Source organism: Chelonia mydas, chromosome 6, assembly GCF_015237465.2.
Source record: "Chelonia mydas isolate rCheMyd1 chromosome 6, rCheMyd1.pri.v2, whole genome shotgun sequence".
NCBI lineage: Eukaryota > Metazoa > Chordata > Testudines > Cheloniidae > Chelonia > Chelonia mydas.
Genome location: NC_051246.2, coordinates 14,586,826 through 14,614,711, shown reverse-complemented (window position 1 = coordinate 14,614,711; position 27,886 = coordinate 14,586,826). Strand labels below are relative to the sequence as shown.

General features: G+C 57.1%; 1 protein-coding gene across 6 annotated transcripts; it reads left to right on the top strand.

Moving 5' to 3' along the window:
• The first annotated feature begins 32 nt into the window (after positions 1 to 32).
• On the top strand, positions 33 to 27,886 carry FNBP4 (formin binding protein 4). 6 transcript variants are annotated; one of them, XM_037899270.2, is made up of 17 exons: positions 33 to 195; positions 5,169 to 5,261; positions 6,792 to 6,928; positions 7,214 to 7,403; positions 7,787 to 7,934; positions 8,038 to 8,158; positions 10,002 to 10,340; positions 11,512 to 11,722; positions 17,045 to 17,163; positions 17,804 to 17,908; positions 18,729 to 18,862; positions 19,837 to 20,015; positions 20,681 to 20,994; positions 23,864 to 24,008; positions 24,110 to 24,369; positions 25,177 to 25,334; positions 26,799 to 27,886. In XM_037899270.2, exons 1-17 carry the CDS (start codon positions 75 to 77, stop codon positions 26,887 to 26,889), a joined length of 2,865 nt encoding a protein of 954 aa, XP_037755198.1. In that variant the 5' UTR covers positions 33 to 74; the 3' UTR covers positions 26,890 to 27,886. The 6 variants fall into 6 exon arrangements, with proteins under 6 accessions (XP_037755198.1, XP_043404475.1, XP_037755197.1 ...); XM_043548540.1 differs by having other exon boundaries at positions 37 to 195; positions 17,048 to 17,163; XM_037899269.2 differs by having other exon boundaries at positions 37 to 195; positions 17,048 to 17,163; positions 24,101 to 24,369.

The window sequence follows — 27,886 nt, the reverse complement described above, 5'->3', positions numbered from 1 at the left end:
CCGCCCCGGTGTGTCGTCACACGCCCCGCGCGCCATCTCGCGCCCCGCCCCCGGCCCAGGCCGCACCGCGCTCCATGGGGAAGAAGGGTCGCGCGGCGCCGGGCCGCCGGCCCATCCTGCAGCTCTCCCCGCCCGGGCCCCGCGCCGCCCGCGACGGGCCGGCCCCGCCCGACGTCAGCTCGGGCTCGGAAGCGGGTAGGGACCGGGCGGGCCACGGGGGCGGCGCCTGCGACGGGAGCCTGGGGCCTGCGGCCTGGCCGGCGCGCGCGCGCGGGGCGTGTAGGGAGGCAGGGCCGGGGGGGGTGTCCTGGGGGGGCGAGGGCCAGGAGGTGTATCGGGAGGTAGGGGCAGAGGTGGGTGCCCGGGGAAGGGGGGCGGGGGCGAGGGCGAGGGCCGGGGCTGTATAGGGAGGCAGGATCGGGGGGGGGGTATCCGAGGGGGCTAGGGCTGGGGGGGGTGTCCTGGGGGGGCGAGGGCCAGGAGGTGTATCGGGAGGTAGGGGCAGAGGTGGGTGCCCGGGGAAGGGGGGCGGGGGCGAGGGCGGGGGGGGGTGTCCTGGGGGGGCGAGGGCCAGGAGGTGTGTCGGGAGGTAGGGGCAGAGGTGGGTGCCCGGGGAAGGGAGGCAGGGGCGGGGGCGAGGGCCGGGGCTGTATAGGGAGGCAGGATCGGGGGGGTATCCGAGGGGGCTAGGGCCGGGGGGGTGTCCTGGGGGGGCGAGGGCCAGGAGGTGTGTCGGGAGGTAGGGGCAGAGGTGGGTGCCCGGGGAAGGGAGGCAGGGGCGGGGGCGAGGGCCGGGGCTGTATAGGGAGGCAGGATCGGGGGGGTATCCGAGGGGGCTAGGGCCGGGGGGGTGTCCTGGGGGGGCGAGGGCCAGGAGGTGTGTCGGGAGGTAGGGGCAGAGGTGGGTGCCCGGGGAAGGGAGGCAGGGGCGAGGGCCGGGGCTGTATAGGGAGGCAGGATCGGGGGGGTATCCGAGCGGGCTAGGGTTGGGAGGGGGTGCGCTGGGGGGGTGAGGGCTAGGAGGTGTATAGGGAGGTAGGGGTAGAGGTGGGTGCCTGGGGAAGGGAGGCGGGGGCGAGGGCCAGGGCTGTATAGGGAGGCAGGGGCCGGGGGGGGGTATCCGAGGGGGCTAGGGCCGGGGGCGGTGTCCTGGGGGGGGGGCGAGGGCCAGGAGGTGTATCGGGAGGTAGGGGTAGAGGTGGGTGCCCGGGGAAGGGAGGCAGGGGTGGGGGCGAGGGCCGGGGCTGTATAGGGAGGCAGGATCTGGGGGCGGGGGGGTATCCGAGGGGGCTAGGGCTGGGAGGAGGTGTCCTGCGGGGGTGAGGGCCAGGAGGTGTATCGGGAGGTAGGGGCAGATGTGGGTGTCCAGGGAAGGGAGGCAGGGCTGTGATGGGGTGTCTGAGAGGAGTGGTGGTCCCAGAGAGGCGGGGGGTGATGCCCTGGGTGGTGTGTTTGTCCCTTCCAGCCTGTTGTCCCCTCCCCGGCAGGGCCTGTCCACCCCTGGTGCCAGCGCTGTGCAGTGTGGGCTGGGCCCGGGCCCTACCTGATGCCATATCTGTCCTGACTACTCGGGGATGGCTGGCAATGGAGGGGCAGCACCCGCCCTGCCAGCAGGGCTCAGGGTGTGGGAATTGGTGGAGATCACCCCAAATTGCCTCAGACTGTCAGTTTGGCCTTAGATGCTGGAAGCTCGATCTGTCCAGCCAGCACCAGGGGTTACATGAGGAGTGTGTGGTTTAGTCCTGAGTGCTTCGTGGCATTGCGGGGGGGGTGCAATGGGTGTTTGGTTAAGTCAATGCTGTAATGGTAAAAAAAAGGTTTGGGGAAACTAACTGAAACTGAAGTCCATTCTCCCCAAAAGAGCAGTGAGCTAATAATGTTTGCTGTCTGTTACACTGCTGGTAGGAATGGCCCCAGAACATGATTGTTAATCGCCCCTGCTCCATGGTCGGGCAAGTTTCTATATTGCATTCTAGCTCTCGCTGGCAGGGCAGTGGGCACAGAGCTGCTGGCTGGATTTCTACATGTGTATTGTATCCCTTGCTGGCAGGGATGCAGTGTCTCTGAGCAGTTCGCTATGTGTATGTTGTAGGCCTAGCTGTCACAGTGGTGGGTACAGGGTCAGTCAGCGGTTTTCTAAGTGTGTGTTGTAGCCCTCACTGGCAGAGTGCGGGGTTGTGTGGTGCCTTTCTGTGTGTTGTAACTGTCACTGGCAGGGCGGTAGGTATGGGGTCACTAGGTGGGTGTCTACATGTGTATTGTAGCCCTCGCTCGCAAGGTGATGAACACAGGGCTGCTGATCTCAGCCTGAATAGCTGGGTGCTGCCGTACAGTCTAATGGATGGGTTCTCAAACTGGAGGTCGGGACCCCTCGGGATCATGAGGTTATTACATGGGGGGTCGTGAGCTGTCAGCCTCCACCCCAAAGTCCACTTTGCCTCCAGCGTTTATAACGGTGTCATATATATATGTTTTTTTAATTTATATGGGGCGGGAGGGTTGCACTCAGAGGCTTGCTATGTGAAAGTGGTCACCAGTACAAAAGTTTGAGAACCACTGGTCTAATGGGTCAGGTTATCTCTGGTAGCATGTTGGTGCATCACATTTATTTAGGGGTTTCTTTATTGGATTGCAGGCCTGTAGGGCTTTTCCTTAGGTCCTCACAGCTCTCTGATGCTTTTGTTTATTGTCTGGCCTGTGGCTGCCTGGTCAGTATGGGCTGTGTCTGCCTTTCCAAAGTAGGAGTGGAAGCTGTTGTGGTGGTTGGTTCTGTTCATCTCTCCAGAGTTGTCTGCTCAGCCCCTGGGTGCTTTGCTCCTACTGTGAGTGGCTGGATTCTCTACCTATCGCAGACATGGCATTGCGGAGTTGTGTAGTGGCAGTCATGGTTTGGGAGCAAAGGGTCTGTAGATTGTGGAGGTAGGTGCTGGAAAGGGTAGCACTGATGTTATACTCTGGGGTTTATTCCCTTTTTTTGCTTGGTGCGTTACTGGCATCTGACCTTGGATGCAGCCCTGCACAGACTTAATTACAGCATGTTCTACTTTGGAGCAGAAGGCTCAGTCTTGGGTAACAGATTGACTCAGTTGCTCTCAGTGGATGTAGCAGGTCTTGGAGAATTGGACACACATGAACAGCTGGACCAAACCCCCCCAATCACTGGCAAAACAGTATCTCGTCCCATCCATTGCTCCCAAAAGATCATTCTGCCATTCCCATGGTGGAAGTTAATGTCTTCTCTTGCACTTCCCGGCCTCCCTCCCCACAGAACCTATGGCTTCCCTGACCTAGCCCAATGAAAAGCCCTCTGCCCTGTTTGCCTTAATGATGTGATAATTTCACCAGTGGCAGCCCCCAGCTCCTAGTTTCGTCAGTGCCAGGTTAGTGCCTCGCTGGAATGCCAATCAGTATCTGGCAGAAGGGAGGCATAGATCCTTGTCCAGCTGTGCAGTGGGCCACCCTGCCAGTTGCCTGAATTTCAGGTTCTAAAACATGGCTTGGCAAACTTTTTGGCCTGAGGGCCACATCGGGGTATGGAAATTGTATGCCAGGCCATGAATGCTCACAAAATTGGGGATAGGGGTGCAGGAGGGAGTGAGGGCTCTGGCTGGGGGTGCGGGCTCTGGAGTGGGGCCAGAAATGAAAAGTTCAGGGTGCAGGAGCGGGCTCCAGGCTGGGACTGAGGGGTTTTGATGGCGGGAGGGGGATCAGGGCTGGGAGAGGGAGTTGGGGCATGCCGGGGTGAGGGCTCTGGCTGGGGGTGCAGGCTCTGGGGTGGGGCTGGGGATGAGGGGCTTGGGGTACAGTCTCTGGGCTGGGATCAAGGGGCGGGAGGGGGATCAGGGCTGTGGCAGGGGATTGGGGCGGGGGCTCAGGGGTTCAGGCTTTGGGTGGTGTTTACCACAAGCAGCTCCCAGAAGCATGTCCCCCCTCCGGCTCCGAGGCGTGGCTAGGTGGCTCTGTGTGCTGCCCCGGTTCACGGCCGGTGGAGCTGCGGGGGTAGTGCCTTTGGACGGGGCAGCACGCAGAGCTGCCTGGCCATCCCTCCTTGTACTATGTAGGAGCCGGAGCGGGGTCCCTGACCCTTCTCCCCAGCTGGAGCGGGGCAAACCCCCAACCCTCGCGGGAGCTGAGGGCCACAGTAAATGGTCTGATGGGCTGGATGTGGCTCATGGGCCGTAGTTTGCTCACCCCTGTTCTAAAAGAAGCTTTGAGCGGAAAATAAAGATCTCAAAATACAGTTGTTAAAACACATTCTGTGCCAGTCGTCTCCACACGTTCAGCGCAGTGACAATAAGGGACCGAGTGCGGAGCTTGAGGCCTGGGCTTCCTGCCTGTTCTGGGCAGGAGCCAGGAATCAGTGGCATAGCATTCTGGGAGTTTCCATGGTGGGGGTGGTGCTCAGGGCTCCTGCACAGCAGGGATCTGCACCTCAGCTAAACCTGTACAGTAGGGGACTAAGCAGTATGGTCTCTGGGGAATTTCCTTGGAGAGATTAGCAGCTGGGCAGTGGTAGTGCTGGAGCTGCTCAGGGGCACAGGATGGGGAGGTTGCTGTGCTGTCTGCCCCCAGAATGGCCTGCAGCTGCTTGGCTCCACCTGGGCAACAGCAGGGGCACAGCTGTCCCTTTTCCTGCTTTGGGTCAAGCCTGCAGCTGACCACGTCATGCACTTCTCTGCTTCCACTTCCCTCCTTAAGACATGCTGCCTACAAGCAATCAGCCAGCCCACGACTCTTGGCGAGAGCTGATTTTATTTATTTATGAAAGAGAAAACTTGGCAGTGAGTCCGAGCTGCCCAGTTGTGCACACGGCCCGTTGCTGCCATGCGTAGCCGCTGGTTTTTTTCATTACCCTCCTCCTCCCCCCCTCCTCTGCTTGGTACAGTCACTTGAGTCATGTTTGAGGTTCGGTTGTAACCGTTTGGGGGCTGGGGCTATGCTGTCTGGATGGTACCCCAGGGCTGGGAGCAGAGCCTGTGAGTGCCTCCCCAGGACAAGTTGCAGTGACCATCCCAGGGGAGCATGTGGAGCGGAAGATGTTACCCCCACACGGTGCTTACTGGGAAACAGGAGCAGGGAGTTCCCCTCCCCGGCTTCCTTTGATGGCAGAGGCTCTTCCCTGGATGTGGGCCACTGAAGTGCCTGTCACTTTTCCTTCCTTCACCCAGATGAACCCGAGGTGACTGGGGAGGTTCCCAGAACAGTTCCAAACCCGCCCCAAATGACTGCACCTGCTGGTCCGGCAGCTGTCAAGCCAACAGGTAGGTGGGGCATTTCTCCTCCTTTGCTCTCCCTAGGCTTTAGCGCAGTCTGCAGTTACTAAGGGCAAGCAGCCAAGTCTGTGTCTGTCTGGTGCTGGACGCTCTAGGCACAAAGTGCTGTCGTTGGAAGGCAGCTAGCAAAGGCAGACATGGCGTTTGGGCCCTGGTCTGTGTGTGTGTGAAGGAGGCTTTAACAGATCCTTCAAAGCAAGCTCCTCTTGCTTGTGCTTTGCCTTGGAAGGCTCAGGGATGTTGGTCTTGTTTTCCTGTTTCACTGAAGGATTTCACAGATGACTCAGCGGATTGCGATCTTCCTCAGCTCTAACTGATGATGAGGTGGTGTTGAGTCTTTAGTTAGCTATTTATTCCAACCCTTTGGCTTTGTTTTGGTCGCTCAGTCTCATGCAGTTTGAAAAAAAAGCCCTTCCCACCTCAGTCAGGGTATGTCTGTGCTTAAAATGGCATCTCCCATCGCCATAGTTAATCCACCTCCCCGAGAAGTGGTAGCTAGGTCAATGGAAGAATTCTTCCATCGACTTAGCTCTGTGTACACCAGGAATTAGGTCAATATCGATAAGTCTCTTGAGTGTGAATTTTTCACACCCCTGAGATGCAAGCTATATTGATATAGAATCCTAGTGCAGACCAAGCCTCAGTTAGGTTCAAGTGTCAAACCCTCTAGTCCTCCACAGACTCTTCTGTCTAGCTGGTTTTTCCAGGTACCTGGATTTGTAACATGAAGAGTGAGTGGAAGAAACTCTTCAGGCCCCTTGTTAGTGACCGTTATGAAATAAAACAAGGAGCAGATACAATTGTTTTTTCCCCTCTGTCCTCACCTTTAGGGCCCATCAGGGAGCCATCTTTTGGAATTTGTGCGTACCACTGAGCTAACCACCCCAGGCTAGAATCCGGAGCTGAGTGCTCTGTTGGCCCCTGGAGGGAATGGCTCCATCTCAGTGGAAAGGTTGCTGGCAGAGGGCTTTTTTCATTTACAGCAGTTCCATGCTCATGGCCTGATTTAGCTCACTGAGCTCCAGCAACCTGTGGATGATTAAATCTGTTTTGTTACTTGTTCAGATTTAGTCAGTAGTTAAACAGTTGAAATGCCTACAACTCTGGGATAGGCAACTGGCTTTCCTGATTTGTCGTGCTGCCCACAACAATTACCTCGATAAGCTTTAAATCACACAGCGCTGGCACATTCCGGACTGCCCTGAATAAGTACTTAGGAGGGAGTACCCTGTGACCTTGCCATCTCCAAAGCAGAGGTCTGGTAGGGATGTGTGGGGCCCACATGGCACATTCAGCATAGCAAGCTTCTAGCCTCCATGGTTACAAAGTTGCATCTTGTTTTAAATGAGATTGTAAGCCCTTTGAGGCAGGGACCATGTCTTCGGTGTGTCAGTTCAGTGCCATGAGACCCCAAGTCTGTACCACAGTATGAGTAATGATCATCTCAGAGGAGCTGCCTCTAAACCCAGGCAGCCGAGGGTGGAGGGAAACTCTCACTGGTAACTCTCCTCTGCCTAGGTGGCTTACGTTTGCTCGGTGCTTACGCAGACAGTGATGATGAGGAGGGAGAGGCACCTGAGAAATCAGTGCCGTCCACAGATGCAAACGGCAGCAATTCGACAGACATTGACAGCACGCTGGCAAATTTTCTGGCGGTGAGTAGAAATCCTGCACTGGGTCTCAGTCAAGGGACGACAGGCAGGGCTCCAGGGTCACCACCTTCTGACCGACCTGAGCGTGCTTATGGAGAAGAGTGGGCGAACGGGCTTTTGCTGGGGTGGAAGACGGGGTGGAGGATGAAGCTGGTGGGCAGGGTTCCAGGGCTGCTGAGTTTGGAGGACTCACCTGGGGTAGCAGCTGCTCTCTCCGTGTAGGGGAATATGCTGATTGCCCCAAATCTGGGGCTTCAATTCATTTGTAAACATTTTGTGTTTTCAAAGGAGATTGATGCCATTACAGCTCCGCCCCAGCCTGCTGAATCGACGGGTGCCTCCTCTGCGCCCCCGCCGACTCCGCCGCGCCCAGAGCCGAAGGAGCCTGCCTCGAGCCATCCCTCGGCTACGGCGAACGGGACGGGCTCTGCCCAGCCGGCGGAGTGGCAGTATGACACGCAGTGCTCGTTGGCAGGAGGTGAGCTCTGTTGCCGGGTTCATCTGCCCCAGGGCGTGCGGGCAGCCATTCCAGCCGGGGCGCTGGGGGGGCCTCCGTCCCTGGCAGCACACCAGCCCCCGTGTCCCTTTCATTGCCTGGAAACAGCCGCGTTCTCTCTAGCTGTGATGTCAGAAGATGAATGTTGTGCTGTAGCCCCAAGAATGAAACACTTAGTGGCCGACACACGCAGGTTTGTGTCTTCCAAGGGCTATTGGTGAGTGGCTGGCGCGTGGGGTGAGTGCAGGGACAGATGGTGGGGTCCCTGTCTCCTGAGGCACGTGGAGAGGACCATGGTGCCTAGCGCCGGGCTGCGGGCTTAGGAGCATCCTGCTCACTCACGGCCTTTGGTTTTCTTCCCTCAGTGGGCGTGGAGATGGGAGACTGGCAGGAGGTCTGGGATGAGAACACTGGCTGCTACTATTACTGGAACACGCGGACCAACGAGGTGACCTGGGAGCTGCCGCAGTACCTCGCCACCCAGGTCCAGGGGCTGCAGCGCTATCAGCCCAGGTGAGGCCAGCAGGGCGGGACCGGGCCACCTTTGGGGCATAGAGGGGGTGGTGGCACTGCCTGTTGGTATGTGCCCGTCACAGCCTCTGCTTTCCCTCCCCAGTTCTGTGGCAGGTGTCGATGGGAGTTTCCTGGTGGCTGCAGACCTGTACCCTCAGGAGAAAGGGGTCACTGTTGCCAGCATTAGCCGTGGGACTGTCCTACCCAAGCGAGAGGTGAAGAAGGTCAGTGGGAGTCACCCCTTTCCTCGTTCCTGCAGAACATCTCAATGAGACTCTCTATCACGCTGCAGGCCAGCCTCATCCCTGGGCTCCCAGGGAACAGAGTGGCCAGGAAGGAGCTAGAGAGCTCAGAGGAGCCTAAGCTAGCCATTGAGTTTGGATAGCTGGGCGTCTCTGAGGCCAGGCTCCCCATCCCCACCTCCCCAGTGGAAAATCCTGCTCTAGTGGGGGGATGCATGCTCCAAGTGCCATTCTGCTCGAGAAATGGCTCCAATGGATCCTGTGTTCACTTGGCGCTCTTCTTACCCCTGTAGAAGGGCAGCTCAGCACGGCAGCTGGGCGTTCTCTGGTCTGGTCTGGTCACCTGCAGAAGGGGTCTGGGGGTGTAGGAATGAAAATTGGATGGCGTGGAGGGGCTGTGCAGGCTCCGAAGCAAGGGCTGCCTTGCTGGGTGGATCCTGCAGTACTGAGCACGTTGCCAGCACCGGGAGTTTTGCTACTCCTGGGCATCTGATTCCCTCTGTGGGGCTGGCACAGTGCAGCAGTCGGCAGTACGTGGCACCTGACTAGCAGCGCAGAGAGACTCCTGCTTCCTCTGCTGGAGCTGCGTCGACTCAGCGAGGCTAACAGGAGCGATGTGGGCGGCCTTTGCTCTGCACACACCCTGAGAGCTGCCCCGGTGACTAAGACGATGCCAGGCCAAGGCATCACTTTGAGGGGAGGAGCTCAGGGTTTGCTGTGCCGGATCAGAAGGACAAAGGCCAGGAGCCTCTGTTTTGATGAAGGTGTAAGGAGCTCTTCACAAGGCAGTGATGGGCCAATCTGCCCCCAGAGACCGCGCCCTCCAATAACTGGAGGCTGGCTGTTGCCCTCCATAGAAACTCCTGCTCCTCTTTCCAGCCCTCCCAGACTCTTGGCCTGACTGACAGTTTGTGGCACTGAGTTTCCCAGGCTGATCATGTAGAGAAGCATGTATTCTCTTTCTGAATGCGCTGCCCGAGGGACTCACTGACCTTGTGCCTGGGAAGTGTTCCGTCTGCACTGTCCCCCTGTGTAACATCCCTGGTGGGAGTGGGGGGTGAGGTGAGGTGGAGTTTGAAGGAGGACAGGCTTGTGGAGGAGTTCAGAGAGGGCATGCCGTGCATAGGGGGCCACATGGGGTATCCAGCTGCATGGTAACAGAATAAAAACTACAGGCCATCTTCTAGTGGCCCGCCCCCCCGGAGCAAACAGATATGTTCCCCAGCAGGCCTGTGTTCAGTTCTGGATCCCCTACCTCGTGAAGGAGACGGGTCAGAGGCTGGAAAAATATCCATGGGAAGGGTCTGCAAAGGCTGCAGCTGTCCAGCTTAGAGAGGACATTGTGGGGGTGAGGGAGGGGAGGAGGGCCAGACTTCTCCCAGGCCACTTCTCCCAGGCCGCACTCAGGAGTCCCTTGCTAAGAAGTCGTCCCCGTACACCATGCCCCATTGATGTTTGAGTCTTGCAGGCCTTCAACGCACCCCAGACCCCAGCAGCCCCGAGGGTCCCAGAAGGGATCGGCCATAACTCTGGGTGTTTGCTGGGTGGGATGCAGCGGGTTAAGTACTGAATCTCTCACGGACAGGGCTAGAAAGGTACTTTCCCTAGAGGCTCATTACTCCAGAATTGTCCACTACAGGGTTCTTGCACCTTCCTCCTAAGCCTGGTTGGTATCGGAGGCTGGAGGATGGCTGTTCCTGGATTGCTGCAAATCACTGGCTGGGAAAAGGCCCTCATTGCAGGGATCTCTTGTTCCTCCCTCGGGCTGTCGGGCAGTGGTGATTCTGGAGTGGGAGAGAGCCCGTGACTCTTGTCTGTCCCACAGGAGGTGAATGAAGGCGTCCAGGCCCTCTCGAGCAGTGAAGAGGAGAAGAAGGGGGTGGCGGCATCCCTGCTGGCTCCGCTGGTCCCTGAGGTGGTGAAGGAGGAAGAGGAGCGCTGGAGGAGGAAGGTGATCTGTAAGGAGGAGGTGGAGCCGGTGCTAGCGGAGGAGATGGCTGCGGGGGAAGTGGCGGTGGCTGCTGACAAGCAGGACCCTTGCAGGGATGCTCTGGAAGACCCTTCCCAGGAGGGTCTGTGCAGTGTAGTGCAGTCAGGGGAGAGCAGCGAGGAGGAGGAGGAGCAGGACACGCTGGAGCTGGAGATGGTGTTGGAGAGGAAGAAGGTGAGTGGCAGCTGGGGGAAAAGGGGGCGGGTGCTGCCGGGCTCCTGTTGGAGGGAACCCCTGTGTCATTAACAGTCCTGGTGGGCCAAGAGAAAACCTAGTCACAATTGCCACCCAGCCCCTGTGTGGTCTGTGCCAGGGACTAAGTGGGGGTTCAGGGGCTGCCCCCCATCACCTATGGGGCAGAGTGCCCAGGGAGACACCACACAGCACGCTCCTTCCTCCGGCAGAATGACCCCATGGCCGTGTCTACACTACAGGCGCTGTGGTGCTGCAGCTGTGCCACTGTAGAGTGGACGCATTGTATGGCAATGGAAGGGGTTTTTCCATTGCTGGAGGAACATCCCTCCCCCACCTACACCCCTGGGCGGTGGTAGCTAGGTCATCAGAAGTGTTCTGCTGCCCTTGTCGCATCTACACCGGGAGTAGGTCGGCATACCCACAGCCCTTAGGGGGCAGGTGCTTTTCACACCCTTGGCCGCCGTAGCTAGGTCGATCTCAATTTGAAGTGTAGACCAGGCCGAAGCAGCACTGTGCTCCTCTGCGGTAGGAAGCAGGGCTGGAGTAGGAGAGCAGCATTGGCTGGAGCAGTACATGTAGAAATCCGGGCGGGGGGAGGTGTTTTCTGAGCCCCCTGTAGCTGACACTGTTTCAATTCCCCAGTCGGAGAGAATTGCCAGTGCATGGAAAGCTCTGAAAAGAATCTCTCTCCTCTGGGAAAAGGGACTGCTCCCCAGCCCTGGGGGCCAATATCAGGGTTCCCATTATTACCACCCCCCTTCACCACAGGCACACTTGTGCCAGGCTGATGTGACATCCGCCAGTGGATTCCCAGATTTCTAGGCCAGAGGGGCTCGTGACAACCTAGGCTAGTGGTTCCTAGACTTTTCGCCAGGGCAACCCACTGACTACACCTTGTCTGGTTTTTTTTGTGACCCACTGTTACATGTATGCACCTCTGCACTCACTCCACAGGGCTGGGCATGGCGACCTGGCGCAGGGGGTCGCAGCCCCACTCAGGTTTGGCCTGGCCACCCTCTGTTGTGAGGTCACCTCCTTGCATATCAGCAGGGGTGCAGCTCCTCCTGAGGCTTTGCCCTCCTCCCCTCCCCTTCTGTGAGTGCTGGGGGCTACTCCCCAAGGCGGCACTCACCCTCTGGTCTCGTGGCAGGCGGAGCTGCGAGCCTTGGAGGAGGGAGATGGCAGTGTCTCGGGTTCCAGCCCGCTCTCCGATGGGAGCCAGTCAGCATCTCTTGACACAGCACCCAAGCTGCCCTCCATGCAAGGGAAGTGGAAGCTTTTTGTCGGGGTTGCCAGCCCAGAGTCCACCAGCCGTGGCTCTAGCAAGACTGGCCGAGAGACTCCAGAAATCAAGGAAGCAGGTAATTTGAGACACACCTCCTGAGCCCTCGATTCCCAGCCAGTGACTGCAGGGAGAGCTGCACCCTCATGCACCAAATCGCAGTTTTCAGCAAGGTCTCTTCCTTTACATCACAGGGGTTGGCAGCTTGAGGGTTTGTCTGGAGGGGGCAGGGCACGGGCCATGTTACTGCCATGCTGATCTCTTTCCTCTCTCTGCAGCCCAGCAGTGGTAATGCCTGGGTTATTAGCAATGAATGTCTTCTTGCGGGGCTCTGTGTATGCCCTCTACAGGGAGGAGCACCCCTGGCCCTTGGAGCCCAGAGCCCTGCAAATCTGCAGAGAACTGTTTTATATCTATGGATGCGGATATTCGTGGACCATTTTTGCGGCCTGCGGATCAGGTGCAGATACAAATTTTGTATCTGCCCAGGGCTCTGCTCTCGGGGAGCACGCAGAGCGATGGGAGCAGTTCAGAGCTGGCTTGTGGGACAGAGGTTGGCTTCACTGTATCAGTTCGTAGAGCTGGGTGGTTGTGGAGGGTCTGCGCTGAGTCTCTGATCAGCACTAGCCATACAGGGTTTGCACTGCACTGCAGAGCCTCGCAGCTGTGGACAGCATTGCCACCGAGCAGCTCCGTTCCTGACAGGGTGCTTGGGGGTACGTCCCATCTGCCTCCAGCAGTCCTGTGGGGTGGTTCAAGGCTCTGTCCTGTGTGACAGGTCCAAGGGCCCTGGAGAAGATCTGGGGGCTATGGGGTCATCAGCGTATGTATCAAACCTGCTGTCTGTCTCACCTCTGAATGGGGCAGGCTGCTTTCCTGGTGTCTGGCTGGGATAGGGTTTGGGTTGAGAGCACGGTGGGTGGGTGAGGCGGAGGTGATGCTTGTGGGGAAGGGACTTGAGCAGTGGCGGGCAGTGGCCACTGTTCGCCGTTCCCGGTCAATGCGAGCTGCAGGGAACTGCTGGCCACTGCTCCCATAGACCGGGAATGGCTAACCGTGCACAGGGAGCTGCTGGCAGCCGTGCCGACGGACGGTCAGTGTAAACAACCTGTCTCAGGCCCACCAGCGGATTACCGTAATGGGCCGCAGGTTGCCCACCGCTGGACTTGAAGCTGCGGTGTGGATGTTTGGGGGTGCTCATAGACTGCGCTTGCTGCTGGGGTCTTGGGTGTATTGGCCAAATGCCCCCATTTCTGTGGGTCAGGGGGTGCCACTCCTTTCTGGTCTGGCCTTTGCTGCCACGAGCTAGCCTCTCCTCTCCTACAAAGCAGAAGTGCACACTGAGCAGTGCCTGGGGAGCTCTGCATGGGCCTGCCCACCTAGTCGGTGGGGTCGGCAGCAGGGAGCAGGTCACACCAGTCCTTGCTCTGCTGTCCTTGCTTCCTGTTGGTTTGCAGCACGGGAGCCCGTCTGCGAGGCTCTAAATCAGTAGTTCTCAAACTTTTCTACTGGTGACCCCTTTCACACAGCAAGCCTCTGAGTGTGACACCCCCCCCCCCATACATTACAAGCACTCTTTTATATATTTAACACCATTATAAGTGCTGGATGCAAAGTGGGGTGGAGGCTGGCACCTCGTGACCCCCTAAGGTGTCCCGACCCCCTAGCTTGAGAACCCCTGCTCTAAATGGCATGGCAGTCCGAGACTCTGCTTTCCCTGGGACCACCTGGTCAGCATCAGATGCTCAGTGACCACTGACCCAGCCCACACATATTGATTGCTAGGGCTGGAGGCAGAATCCGTTGTAGACTTGTGGTTGCAGGAGGCAGGGCTGGCTGGGCAGGTGTTATATTGGTCCAGTCCACTGCTGTATTTGAATCCCTGGTCCTCGCAGTGCCCTGTATGTGGTACTTTGTGCATGTGCCCAGGGACTGCCAGATGAGGCTCAGTTTCTTGCCCAGTGGTTAGTTGGGGTGTGGATTATGGATACACCCATCCGGACGGGCGGGCATTCCAGAGCTGGGGTGGAGTAGAAGTCCTGCCTTCCTCTAATATAGCGTGAGGACTAGTGAGGGCTGACTCGTTAGGCTGGTATAACGGTCTGACTTGTTAGGGGCGCTTGTCTGCATGGGCTGATCCATGGTTCTGTGACAGAGTCTTAGAGGCCAAGCCAGACCTGCCAGGCCCCGATTAACCCAGCACACCTCGAGAGGGCTGGAGGTTTGTCCCGGCTTCTGCATTCTGTGTTACAGGGTATTGTATAAACCAAGCCAGGCTGTCTCTGCCCCTGCTGCTTGGCTTTCTGGATTCCAGCTTCTTGGGCAGTTTGGCCTTGAGTTCTCCAGAACCCCTCTTCTGCCACAAAGACGGCTGGCTTCACAGCTCCCAGCATCCTGGGCAGCTGTGCCCCACGGATCGGCCACTGCCACAGACAGCTACGCCCCATGGATCGCTCCCCGCCTGGGTCCCCACCATGAACAGCTGCGCCCCATGGATCGGCCCCTCCGGCGCCTGTCATGGGCAGCTGTGCCCCATGGATCAAGCCTCTGGTTTCTATGCCCCACTGACTGGGCCACCAATTCCCTGCCATGCCCCTAAGGACTTCTTGCTTCAGGTCCAGAGCGCCTTTACAGATTCTCTCAATGTAGCTGACAAGGTCTTTGTGACAGGGACAGTCTGTTACCCTGAATGTACAGTGCCTAGTGCAGGGGTCCCATGATCTCAGCTGGTTCCTAGGCCCTACCATAATGACTAATGAAAGTACAAGCCCTTTCCAGGGTTGTCCTTCTATCCTGTGGCAGAGCAGCATGTGTGGTTCCCTTGGTCTGTGAGTGCCGCTTTCAAAGATCACAGGAAGGCCTCCTGAAAGGAGGAAGCCAGGAGGAGTCAGCAGGTGCCAGACACACACACCTCCCCACACCCTCACCCCAGGAAAACATTCCTATGTTGGGCTATATCTTGGTGGCTGCCTCCTGGCAGGCTGCTCTGCAGTAAGTCATGGTACTAGAGGATCTGAAGGCCTCAGCAGCTCCAGAGCTAAATGAAGGACCCCTGTGCATTCTCTCACTGACTGGCTGGGCCTCTCCTCTCCCCCCAAAAGTTGACTCTGCCTCCCAAGCCATGGAAGGGTGGGGAGCTGTTCTGAAGGGTCTGGGGACCTTCTTCTAGAATAGAGGAAACCATGCAGATAAATGTCCTATTGGCTGGGTCTAGGTACATGAGCCAGTGGAGGAAAGCAGAGCCATTGGCTGGTGTAGGGCCTTCACATGGAGTGGGGCGGGAGGGGATTGGGGTAGGAGGGTCTCAGGCTCATGGTGGAATGAGATGGGCGGAAGGAGGCAAGTTTGTGGCTGACTGTGCATGCGTGCACTAGAGCAGTTCTTGCCAGGCCTCTGCTCTTTGCCTTGGCTTGAGAGCACCCAGAGGATGCCCGGATCCCAGCACCCGGACCCTCAACTCTTACAGTGGTGGTGGTCATGGCTGGAAAAACCCACTTCGTAGCCTAGAGACTAAGGCCCTGGGCAGGAGCAGAGACGGCTCCTTGGGCAGCAAGGAAGCTGCGAGCTGTTTGTTCCTGGTGTGTTCAGCGGACAGGACTCCCTGCCCATTCTTTGTAGGTAAACCGGATTGCACCAAAGCACAGACCTGGTTGGTGTTCTCGATTTCTCCTCTGAATGGAAACAGCCCTTCAGAGGCCTGAGAGTTGATGAACAGCTCAGTCCGGGGGAGGGGTCATAGTGCGAACTGAGATTGTGCAATAGCTGATTGTCCAGCCCCAGTAACAGCCCTCCTCCCTCCCTAAGGGGAGTGGCCTCTCCCCTGGTTGCCTGGCCCTGCTGGTGGGGACGGCTGGGTCTGTGTGCGGTGCTGTAGAGCCGTCCTTGGGTGAGAACAGCAGGTGCCGGCCGTGCCATCCTAAAAGGTGTCTGGTGTCTATTACACTAACACCCAAAAGCTCCAGCCAGTATCCGGCCTCGTGACCGCTGCTGCGCAAACAGAGTAAGAGACAGATTAGAGGTGATTTGCCTGGGATTTCATTCTTCCTTTGGGTATGTGTCCTGCTCTCTCGCAGGCCTTCGCTGGTTGGGCTGGAGGGCTGCTCGGAAGCAGGTCTCATGCTCTGAAGGAAGGAGCTTGGGGTTGAATCTTTAACGGCAATGTCCTTTCCCCGTTCATTAGTCAGTGGAGTTAAATACCTGTTGGCGAACTGGACGGGCTGCGTGAGGTTTGCCTTGTGGCTTAGTGAACATGGTATGTCTATCCAACAAAAAACCACGCTCTGCGAGTCTCATCCCGGGTCAATGACTCGGGCTCACACTATGCGGCTAAAAACAGCTGTGTAGACGTTCCCGCTCAGGCTGAAACCCGGCCACAGGGGAGGGTCCCGGAGGCTGGCCTTCAGCCTCTGTGGGAACATCTACACAGCTGTTCTTAGCCCCGTAGCCTGAGCCCAAGTCATCGGCCCAGAGTCTGAGGCTCGCTGCTGCCATGGGTTTGCTTGTTGGGTTGGCGCACCTTTAGGGATTTTGGGAGCTTTGTCTGCCTGGCTGCTGTAGGTGGGATGTGTATCGGGAGCTCAGCTCTGTATGACTCCTGTAAAGCCGTCCTTTATTCCCGACATTAATCGGTGACTGCAGTGAAATAGGTGTGAACTAGCTTGCTGGCTCTCTTAGGCCAGGCCTACACTACAGGGTTAGGTCGACGTAACCTGCCTTGTTTCGACCTAGCTGTGGGAGTGTCTTCACTTAAATTTGGCTCCCACCGACATCAGTGCCTCTCTATGCCGATTTAGTAACACCACCTCCCCAAGCGGCGTAGAGTCATGGTCAATGTGATTAGGTCGACGCAGCGTCAGTGTAGATGCTGCATTGCTTACATTGACTGTAACTGGCCTTCAGGAGCTGTCCCACAATGCCCCACACCAGCACCACCATCGATACAAGCACTCCTGGTGAGGATGGGCACTGCCAACAGAAGGAGCCAAGTGTGCACTCACGAGCAATTTAACAGCCGTGGCTACATGCCAGTGTAAGTTAGGTCGATGTAGTTTGTAGTGTAGACATGGCCTTAGTCTTCTGGCCTAACCAGGGCCTGGATTCTTAATGGGCAAAAAGCCCTAATTTGCAAACAATAAAGGAACAGAAGAAGATGCTGTCTACTGCTCCTCTTCAGATGCCCTGTTTAAATCTCTGCCTGCTCCCATTCCCTTCTGAGGCCACAGAGTCTGCCCGGGAGGCCCAGGCTAGACCTGAACTTTTTAAAATAGGACAGAATAGGGCCAAGCTTTTTGAACTGACTCCCTCTCACAGCTGCCTGCTGATGGGGGGCCATGCAGTGGGTGGTGATTGCGCTGCCATGTGGGAACAGTTAGGAAAGTCTCATGTGTTTTCTCTCCCTCAGCAGCGAGTGCAGAAGCAGCTGAGGAGACGTCAGACAAAGAGCTGGAGCCAGAGGAGGTCCAGGACAAAGTGAAAGTGCAGGGAGCGCCCAAAGCAGAAGATGAGGAGCAGGACCTGAAGGTGGGTGGGCGGCAGGGAAAGGAAGAATTTGGTATTGACTAGTGTTTGGGTCTCAACTGTGTCTCTGTCCGGGGCGTGGCCCCGGATTCCCTCCCATCCTCTCTCTTCAGGGAGCCATGTGGGGGTTGGAGCATGGCCTTGGAGCCCTGGAGCGCTCCTTTGGGTGGCCCTCTGGCCTCAGCCCCAGGTGAAAGTGGGAATTTGGAGGATTGGGGACAGCAGTGGAGCTGGGTTTGGGGTATGTGAGTATTGCTCGTCTCTCTGCTCCTGAGAAGCAGTGTAGCGCGTGGAGAAGGCAGTGGCTGTGTGGTGGTGGTGGGGGGGGTGGTTGCCTACCACTCAAGTGTAACTTCTCCAAGTCAGAGATGGAGGAGGCTTCTTAGCTCATCACAGGGCAGGCTTGTTCCCTGCTGGGTAGCATGAAATGGCTCTGCTTGCAGAGTGCTGGGATCAGGGGAGGCGGGTTCTGAGTCAGGCACTCCACACAGCCCATGGGCACTGTCTCACTGCCTCCCCCACCTGCTCTTAGCTACCCGGGGGAGCTGGGGCATAGCTGCATGAGCACTGGCAGTCCTCCCCTGGGGCCTGCGGGCCGTCTGCAAGCCAATCCTCACCCCTTGCGTGCCTTGTCTCTTGGCAGTTTCAGATCGGAGAGCTGGCAAATACCCTGACTAGTAAGCTGGAGTTCCTGGGCATCAACAGACAATCCATGTCCAACTTCCACATGCTGCTGTTGCAGACTGAGGTAACGGAAGCCTTCGACCCTCTTGGTGGCCTGTGTGTGTCCCCGGGAATCAAACATCTTTCTATTTCCTGAGTGCTGGAAGCCAAGCTGGGCCCACTGCTTTAGCTCTAGGCAGCTAACCGCTGTCCCCCTTCATCGTCTGAGTCCTTCCCCCAGACAGGACAGGTCCATGTCCTTGTGGAACACCACCCATAGGTAGGGTCCTACCAAATTCACGGCCATGAAAAACGCATCACGGACCATGAAATCTAGTCTCCCCCTGTGAAATATGGACTTTTGTGTACTTTTACCCTATACTATACAGATTTCATGGGGGAGGCCAGCGTTTCTCAAACTGGGGGGTCCCGAACCAAAAGAGGGGTTTGGGGGGGATCGTAAGGTTATCGTGGGGGGGTCGTGGTGCTTGCAGAGCTGTGTGGCCAGAGAGCGGAGGCTGCTGGCCAGGTGCCCAGCTCTGAGGGCAGAACTGCCGCCACCAGCAATGCAGAAGTAAGGGTGGTAATGCCATACCAGGCCACCCTTACTTCTGCGCTGCTGCCTTCAGAGCTGGGTCAAGACTCCTACAGTTGCAACGCTGTGAAATTTCAGATTTAAATATCTTAAATCATGAAATTTACTATTTTTAAAATCCTGTGACTCTGAAATTGACCAAAATGGACCATGAACTGCCCCTTTGCCAGCAGAGTGCAGCAGCTCATGTCTTCTCCTCTCCCCGCAAACCCCCCCCCATACCCCCGTGCTGCCCTCCTGCTGGTTTTACTATTGCTGCACCCTCTCTTTAATGCCGAAGTGTGACAGCTTCTCTGCTTGCTGGCCCTAGACCCGGATTGCAGACTGGCGCGAAGGAGCTCTCAATGGAAACTACCTCAAACGCAAACTGCAAGATGCAGCCGAACAGCTAAAACAGTATGAAATAAACGCCACCCCTAAAGGCTGGTCCTGCCACTGGGACAGGTACGCACTCTTCTCCCCTTTTCACCTTTGACCTTTGACCTCTCAGACATGATTTGTGACCATCACCACCTGACGACGTTGGCGACATCTGTACGGAGACTGAGAGCAGCTGCAGTTAGCGGTGCTGGGCAGGCAGAGAACCTCCGGCACTCACAGAGTTTGGGCCAGCCACCAAATTGGAGACCTAAAAAATCCCTGTTAAAAAAGTGTTTGGAATGGCTTTGGGTCGGTGATTGGACAGAGCTGGTTTTTACTCTCCCGAGTGTAGCTGCGCTGAGGAGGGCGGGCTCGGGGGGTCGCGCATGCGAGAGCTCTGTGCACTTTGCAGGACCTCTGGATCTCTACTCCGGCTAACAGCACTGACCCTCAGGAGAGCCCCCCTGGCTGCGGATGGGAACCAAGCGCAAGATTACTGTCTCCTACTGGCAGGTCAGACCCAAACATTTCTTTTTCTATTTGGCTTTTCTGGATTGTTTGTTCATTGTTTGAAATGTTTGCTCTTTTGTTTTTCAGCTCCCAGAGCCTCTCCCTCTCTCTAGCGTTCACTGTATGTTTGACACCAAGAGTATCATGCATGGGACCTCGACAGCCCATGGGGGGAGCAGCCACCTTGCTTAAATTGGGCTGCTCCCTGTTTGTACTCCGGAGGCAGTTCCTAACAGTCCTGTTCCTAGAGAGAGCTCGCCCCCCTCTCCTTCCTCCCGGTGAACATTAGCCTGCTTTCCCAGCCCTTCTCTCTTGGAGGGGAGGGCTCGGGGCTGGATTCACAAAGCCAGCAATGCAAACAGCTTTGAGCGAGCTAGCTCTGATCTCCCGCCTCCCTCCTCCAAGTTGTTTGTTGCCTTTGTGAATGGCAGCCCTGGTAGAAGAGGGGCTTCCCGGTGAGAGCCCAGCGCTGTCGCGGGAAAGGCCCATGTCTGCGTGTCGCTGCAGGGGAGGGAATGTAAAGCCGCCTGTTCTTTCTTGTGATCTAGGGACCATAGGCGCTATTTCTATGTTAACGAGCAGACAGGAGAGTCCCAGTGGGAGTTCCCGGATGGTGAGGAGGAAGAGGACGGGCAGGCCCCGGACAGTAAAGCTGAGGCTGTTCCCAAACCAGCTCCGAAGGAGAAAGCTGAGTCCGGTGGTGAATCCACGGTGGAGAACTCCACAGGTACTGGGGGGCCCAGGCTGTGAGATGGGGGAGCAGGAAGCAGTGTGGACTGGCTACAGGGAGGGTGTGTGTGGCTACAGATGCTGGAGAGCTGCTGGTACCAAGGATGGTGCAATGGTTAGAGCACTACCACTAGCAAGATCTGGCTTCAGTTCCCTGCTCTGCCATGGATTCGCTGTCTGACCATGGGCCGGTCCCTTGTTGTCAGAGTTTCCATCTGTAACAGGGTGTGAGGGCCAATCTGTGAGCTGGTGAGGGGCCCCGATGGTGGGTGATAGGGCCAGAACAAGCTCCTCTGAGCCAGAGAAAGAGAAGAGGGTCCCTCTGCCATCAGTGAGCCGTGGCTCAACACGCCATCAGGTTTCGGTTAGCCGTGGACAGCGGCTGAGCCGTGGACGGGGTTAACCCAGAAGGGAGGCACTGTGCTCCAGGCAGCTGGAGTCGCACTGCCACACACTTCCCCAAGAGCCCTCGTGCGCAGAGGGCACGCAGCTCCTCGCCCTACAGCTCGGGCAGTGAGTCTGTGGTGCACCGTACATGGGCACTGCGCACCCCTGCCACTGCTCGGGGGAGGGGATCAACACAGCTGTGCGGAGGAATGGATGGGTTGTGGCACAAACAGTTCCAGGGCGGGTTGTCAGGCATGCACCAACGTGTCTCCTCAGGTCCTCTCAGCAAAGAGCCCTTCTCCGGCCAAGTTCCTGCCACGTCCCTTGTGCCGCTCACTCCGTTTTGGACTATGCTTCAGTCTTCTGTCCCCGTGCTCCAGCCCCCTCTGCCCTTGGAGGTGCCCCCACCTCCTCCCCCTCCGCCAGAGTCACCCCCGCCACCGCCGCCGCCGCCACCGCCTCCTGGGGAGGACGGAGAGATCCAGGAGGTAGAGATGGAGGACGAGGAAAGTGAGGAACCACCAGCCCCAGGAACAGAGGAAGATGCTCCTCTGAAACCGCTTCTCCGCCCAGCCGTCACCAGCAGCCAGGTGAGGGCGGGGAGTGACCGCTGCCCAGGGCGGGCCCCGGATCGGGTGCACTGTGTGAAACAGGCAGCTCGGCATCACTTGGCCGGGCGTGTTTCCCAGTGGCTCTGCTTTGTATCCTCCTGCAGCAAACCCCTGTCACCCCCTGGGTGAGGGCTGGCTGCCTAGCAGCTCTGTCTTCCCCCCCACTCCCAGTCCTGGGAGAGAAGGTTTTCATGAATGATATACCCTCTCCAAAAGCCATTGCCAGGGCCCCTCCCAAGAGGCGGTGGAAAGGAGGTGGTCCTGGGACGTTGCTCAGCCCTGGCTCTTGGGGGAGCAAAGGTGAGTTTTAATGGGCAGAGAGGTCATTGGGCGTGCCGTGGTTCTGCGCTGTGAACCGGCGAAGAGGAGCCTGGGGGATCAGTGGAGGTGCAATGGATAAGGGGCAAAGCGTTCCTTAGTGAGCTGCCCGGCTCCCGCCTGAGGCCGTGCTGCTCTGGAACAGCCTTAAACCCCTTATTCTCTGCGGGAGGATTTCACCCTCGTGAAAGGGTTCCTCTGCCAGGAGTGCAAAGTGTTTCCCCCACACGAGGCGGAGAATCCATTTGTCTCCTGGGGCGGGGTCATGTTAAACGGCAGACCAAAGGTGCACAAGACCCAAGGCCCCTCTGTGCTAGCAGTTCGCTTGGCTGCGCTCAGGAGCAGCTGTGCAAGGGACAGGTAGGGGCAGCAGCCAGAGCAAGACCTGGCTGTGCAGGAGCTGCCGACGGCTAGGAATTTGGTGGGGGCAGTGGGTGCCAGCTGCACCAGGGTGATTGGGAGGGTGAGCCACGGGGGGCAGTGAGGTCCCCGAGCCAGGCCAGAGCTGTAGGGGGGGACGGGCAGTGCGGCAGGCCAACACAGTGATGGGCTCCCTCCATCACTGGGTCACCCAGGCCTAGGTTCAGTGCTGCCTGGGGCTGTCTTGAGTAAGCACATCCCCTTGCCAGAGAGAGCCCCCGTCCGAGGGGCACTGGGTTTAGCTGGCTCAGCAGAGGGGCCTTGGAGATGTCTTACCGTATGATTGGAGAATTGCTAACATAGTTCCTATTTTTAAGAAAGGAAAAAAACATGATCTGGGTAACTACAGGCCTGTTAGTGTGACATCTGTAGTATGCAAGGTCTTGGAAAAAATTTTGAAGGAGAAAGTAGTTAAGGACATTGAGGTCAATGGTAAATGGGACAAAATACAACATGGTTTTACAAAAGGTAGATCGTACCAAACCAACCTGATCTCCTTCTTTGAGAAAGTAACAGATTTTTTAGACAAAGGAAACACAGTGGATCTAATTTACCTAGATTTCAGTAAGGCGTATGATACCGTGCCACATGGGGAATTATTAGTTAAATTGGAAAAGATGGGGATCAATATGAAAATTGAAAGGTGGATAAGGAATTGGTTAACAGGGAGACTACAGCAGGTCCTACTGAAAGGTGAACTGTCAGGCTGGAGGGAGGTTACCAGTGGAGTTCCTCAGGGATCGGTTTTGGGACCAATCTTATTTAATCTTTTTGTTACTGACCTCGGCACAAAAAGTGGGAATGTGCTAATAAAGTTTGCGGATGATACAAAGCTGGGAGGTATTGCCAATTTAGAGAGAGACCGGGAAATCATACAGGAAGATTTGGATGACCTTGTAAACTAGAGTAATAGTAATAGGATGAAATTTAATAATGAGAAGTGTAAGGTCATGCATTTAGGGATTAATAACAAGAATTTTAGTTATAAGCTGGGGATGCATCAATTAGAAGTAACGGAGGAGGAGAAGGACTTGGAGTATTGGTTGATCATAGGATGACTATGAGCCGCCAATGTGATATGGCCATGAAAAAAGCTAATGCGGTCTTGGGATGCATCAGGCAAGGTATTTCCAGTAGGGATAAGGAGGTTTTAGTATCGTTATACAAGGCACTGGTGAGACCTTACCTGGAATACTGTGTGCAGTTCTGGTCTCCCGTGTTTAAGAAGGATGAACTCAAACTGGAACAGGTACAGAGAAGGGCTAATAGGATGATCCGAGGAATGGAAAACCTGTCTTATGAAAGGAGACTCAAGGAGCTTGGCTTGTTTAGCCTAACCAAAAGAAGGTTGAGGGGAGATGAGATTGCTCTCTATAAATATACCAGAGGGATAAATACCAGAGAGGGAGAGGAATTATTTAAGCTCAGTACCAATGTGGACACAAGAACAAATGAATATAAACTGGTCATCAGGAAGTTTAGACTTGAAATTAGACGAAGGTTTCTAACCATCAGAGGAGTGAAGTTTTGGAATAGCCTTCCAAGGGAAGCAGTGGGGGCAAAAGACCTATCTGGCTTTAAGCTTAAACTTGATAAGTTTATGGAGGAGATGGTATGGTGGGATAACATGATTTTGGTAATTAATTGATCTTTAACTATTCATGGTAAATAGGCCCAATGGCCTGTGATGGGATGTTAGATGGGGTGGGATCTGAGTTACTACAGAGAACTCTTTCCTGGGTATCTGGCTGGTGAATCTTGCCCATATACTAAGGGTTTAGCTGGTCACCATATTTTGGGTCGGGAAGGAATTTTCCTCCAGGGCAGATTGGAGGAGGCCCTGGAGGTTTTTCGCCTTCCTCTGTAGCATGGGGCACGGGTCACTGGCTGGAGGATTCTCTGCTCCTTGAAGTCTTTAAACCACGATTTGAGGACTTGGATAGCTCAGACATAGGTGAGAGGTTTATTGCAGGAGTGGGTGGGTGAGATTCTGTGGCCTGCGTTGTGCAGGAGGTCAGACTAGATGATCATAATGGTCCCTTCTGACCTTAATATCTATGAATCTATGACTCAGTCCAGCCCCCTGACTCCCCACCCCCTCTTCCTGCAGAGTAACTCCGAAGGCAACACCTCCACTGCCCTCACCGCTAAACCACAGAAGAGGAAAGCCGGTGAGATGAGCACGGGGCTGGTTCAGCGAGCAGCGACCATCGGCAGCTGTCCCGTTCTCTACAGCCAGCCCGTCATGGCAGCCAGTGAGTACCAGCCCCGGAGTGGCCTACCTGAGGCCAGAGCGGCATCTGCAGCGGGGGCTGCCAGGGACTTACCAACCTCCATCTCTCTGCTGTATCCGCAGGCCCTCAGCCCATGGGGCTGAGTCTCCAGCCGAGTTACCTGGGCGTGACCGCACCAGCCATCATGAGCTATTCGGAATGTGCCGTGCCCACTGGTCTCGCGGCCACCATGGCGCAGCCAGCCCCCGCACGAGGAGCCCTCCCTGCCAAGGGGGCCATGGAGCAGCCACCTCCCCCACCTCCACCGCAGCCGCCGCCACCGCCTCCCCCAACCACCAAAGCACCGCCTCCCGAGAAACCTCGCAAGGGGAGAAGGGACAAGGTAGGGGCGGGCTCACCACTGCCCAGGCCTGTGGGGGAGTCACTGGCAGATCCAGGCTGTGCCTGCAGGGTGGGCACGAGCAGTGAGAGAAGAGTCAGGACTTTGTGGCCTTGGGAGACAAGTCGCTTCCTTCTGATTGTCTGTAAAGGGGAGGCTGGCTGATGTGTGGAGCACCTTGGGGTCCCTGAGTGAAGGGCTGATGCTTCAGGCAGCTTGCTTCCGTTTGTGGGCAGTGGCTCCCCTAGTGTGGGGCAGGTCAGCCCCCAGGAGTGCGTGGGGCCAGCGCTGGGCTAGCAGGGCTTGCTGCTAGTCAGCATTGAAGTGGCTGGGGGGAAAGCCTGTTCTCTCCCTAGCAGTAGCTAGACACACCGCTTCCCTGGAGTTCTTGGGGCTCCTCCAGCATTAAGAGGGGGGCTGTGTCCCCGTCCCTGACTGGGCCTGTAGGCGCTACCGTAATACACCTAATAAATAATGTACAGCCCCTAGCACAGCAGGGCCCTGACCTGTGGCTTGCAGCCACTATGGTAATATAGCAGTGTGTGGCAGGGCTTGTGCCCGCCCCTGACTCTCAATGATCAGCCCCTCTCATCCTCCGCCGGTCTCTCCCAGCCAGCCACTGGAGCAGAACGTAGTGCCTGCCTGGAAGCATCGGCCGTTTTTCCCACACACACACTCTGCCTCCGTTCCTTTGGCTGGGTCTGTGTTGCCTTCCTCTCCCTCCTGCCCTGGCCCTGTGTGGGAGGGGCGCTCCTCCGTGCCCATGGTGCCACCTGCATGATCCCAACCCTTCCCCTTCTTTGTGTGCAGGGCAAGAAGGGGAAAGCGAAGATGCCGTCACTGGTGAAGAAGTGGCAGAGTATCCAGCGGGAGCTGGACGAGGAAGAGAACTCCAGCTCCAGCGAGGAGGACCGGGAGCTCACCTCTCAGAAGCGCATCGAGGAGTGGAAGCAGCAGCAGCTAGTGAGGTATGGGCGGGGGGACTGGTGGGGGATCGAGAGGGGCCCGGTGGGCCTGGAGCCTGCTCCTCGGGAGTCCTCTGCACCTGCTCGCAATCCAGTTCCTGCTACACCCCCGGCCAGGGCACCAGCCAGCCCCCCCAGCTGGCAGTGTCAGCAGAGGGGTCCCAGGAGGGAGCGTTCCTCCCCTCAGAGCCAGCTTCCCCCTGACAGGGCAGCGTGGCTGGGCTGTGCTGCTGCTGGGGTCCTCACCCCCTTTTTCTGTGCCACAGTCCCCAGGAGACCCTCTCGCTGGCCTGGCCCCTCAGATGCTGGCTGTATCCGTTGCTGTTATTGGGGGGGGCGGTTCTTTTCCTGTGGATATCACCACATCTGTGACCGGTTATCGCTCGTGCTTTAGCGAGGCACTTCCTGGCGCCCTTCACCTATCTCCAGGGCACCCTAGAGCACTCCCCCTCGGATCAGCCCTCTCCAGCCTGCCCACGCGAGCAGTGCTCTCAGCCTGGGTGGTTTCCCCGTTTGTTGGAAATCCGGCTCCTCTAGCAGATCCCCCTTTCCCAGGCCAGGCCAGCAGAGAGCCCACTGCCCTGGGTGCCTCCTCTCGGGGGCAGCACTGCCTTGCTGGGCCACTTACCCCTCGTTGTGCCGAACTGGAGTTCTCCGCCAGTCACAGCGCAGCGGCTGACTCAGTACGTCACCTGCTTAACTACAGCCCTTAGCTCCCCTTCCAGTGTGTAGGGCCAGCTGTCCCATAGCTCTTTGGGCTCGCAGCATAAAGCAATGGGGCCTGGGGAGTGCGAAGGCAAAGCGAGAGGGCATGGGGAGGGAGAAGACCCCTGCTGGATGTTCAGCTTGCTACCCCCCTGCAGTGAGCTGGGTGGCACGGGCTAGGTCCTTCCCGCCGCTGTATTTACAAAACTCCCATGGATCGAGTTTCGTGGCCACTGCAGCTTCTCCCCTGGGGTCCTTCCAGTGGCTGCCTGAGCCTGAACGCCCCACTCTGACGATGTGTATAAGAAACTTCTCCCCTCTGCCCATTCCGGTGAGGGGAGCAGGTGTGTGTGGGTTGGTGTGGGGGGATAGCTGGACCCTCCCATCAGCTCTGCAGCTGGGGAAGCCTGACCACTGAGCTGTCGTGCATTGGGTGAGGATTCCCAGCAACAAGGGGACAACACTTGACTGAATCCTTCCCAGCCCCCAGAACTGCTCCCTGACACAGCATCTTCTAGCGCCCCAGGAGATCTTAGGCAAAGGGCCAGTTTCCCGCTGACATGCTCCTGCTGCTCTCCGGAGGGTTGATTTGGCCATTCTGCATCAGAGGCAACTCTGTGAACTTTGCATCGTGTGCATGTCCCCTCTGTGCTCCCCCTACTCCCACTCCCCTGCCAAGGGCAGATAAGGCCCCTGAGGGTGGGCTGCACGAGCTCTGCCCGGACTCCTTTGCAGCACCTGAGTGGCTCTTTGTCCCCACAGTGGCATGGCGGAGAGGAACGCCAATTTCGAGGCCCTGCCGGAGGACTGGCGAGCGCGGCTCAAGCGGAGGAAAACCACTTCGAGCACATGAGGCATCGGCACTGGTTTTTTGTTTTTTGGTTTTTTTTTTTTACACATGTACAGTTTAGAGCCTCTTACCGATACGACTGTTGTCAATAAATTGTAACTGTTTGGGGCATCCCGTTTCAGTTGAATGGGCTGATGCAGCGATCCCCTAGACTGGGACCTCTCCAGGGTGGGAGCTGGGATGTGAAAGGCCTGTTAGGTAATGGGTGGCCTTGACCGGCCTTCTGCTCACTGTTCAGCTCCTCCTGGCACAGCGGGGGTGCTGGGCATGAATAGTCCGTTTTGGGGTTGGGCTCTGGCAGCGACTGCACCGGGTGGGCCTGCCTCCCGCACAATGCTTGGCCCAGCTGGTAGAGCCGAGTCGAGCTCAGAACCCTCTCCCTTCCCCTTGCAGTTTAAGGAGAAAGCGGCTCTTCCTTGGCTTTCAGACCTAGCTCTCTCGGACGCCTCCTGGCTTTGCCATTCCCAGCATCTCTGGCCCGAAGGTGCTGCAGCTCTGTCCCGCGCCGAGTAGGAACTCGTGCGTGCACTTCCTCCGTCAGAGCCAGCCAGTGGCCTGGATGTCCCTGAGAGCTCGACAAGCCCTTCACTTGAATCCAGGGTTGTCTGCAGGGCCTAGTGCAGAGACTAGACAAGTCCACTTTGCCTGGGCCATAAAACCTTTGGTCAGCCCTTGGACACGTTTGCGGGCTACCTGGGAGGTGGTGGGAGGCCATGTGTCAGGAGCCACTCACAGAAAAGCATTGCTGTTTGCTCGCTAGTTCTCCGCTGTTCTAGGCCCCACCTCCTTTCGCTCCCCATCAGTCCCCTGATTTCAGTGAAAGTAGCTTTTGTCCATGTTAAGCCTCCCTCCCTCTCTTTCTTTGGCTTAGAATCAGGTAAAAGTCACTTTCTTCCCACAGAAGGGAAGGCCACTCGGGTTTCCAGCCGTTTGTATTTCTCCAGTTTTTGGCTTTGTAAATTTGTACATAGATATGAATAAAATCCCTTTTTATACTTCA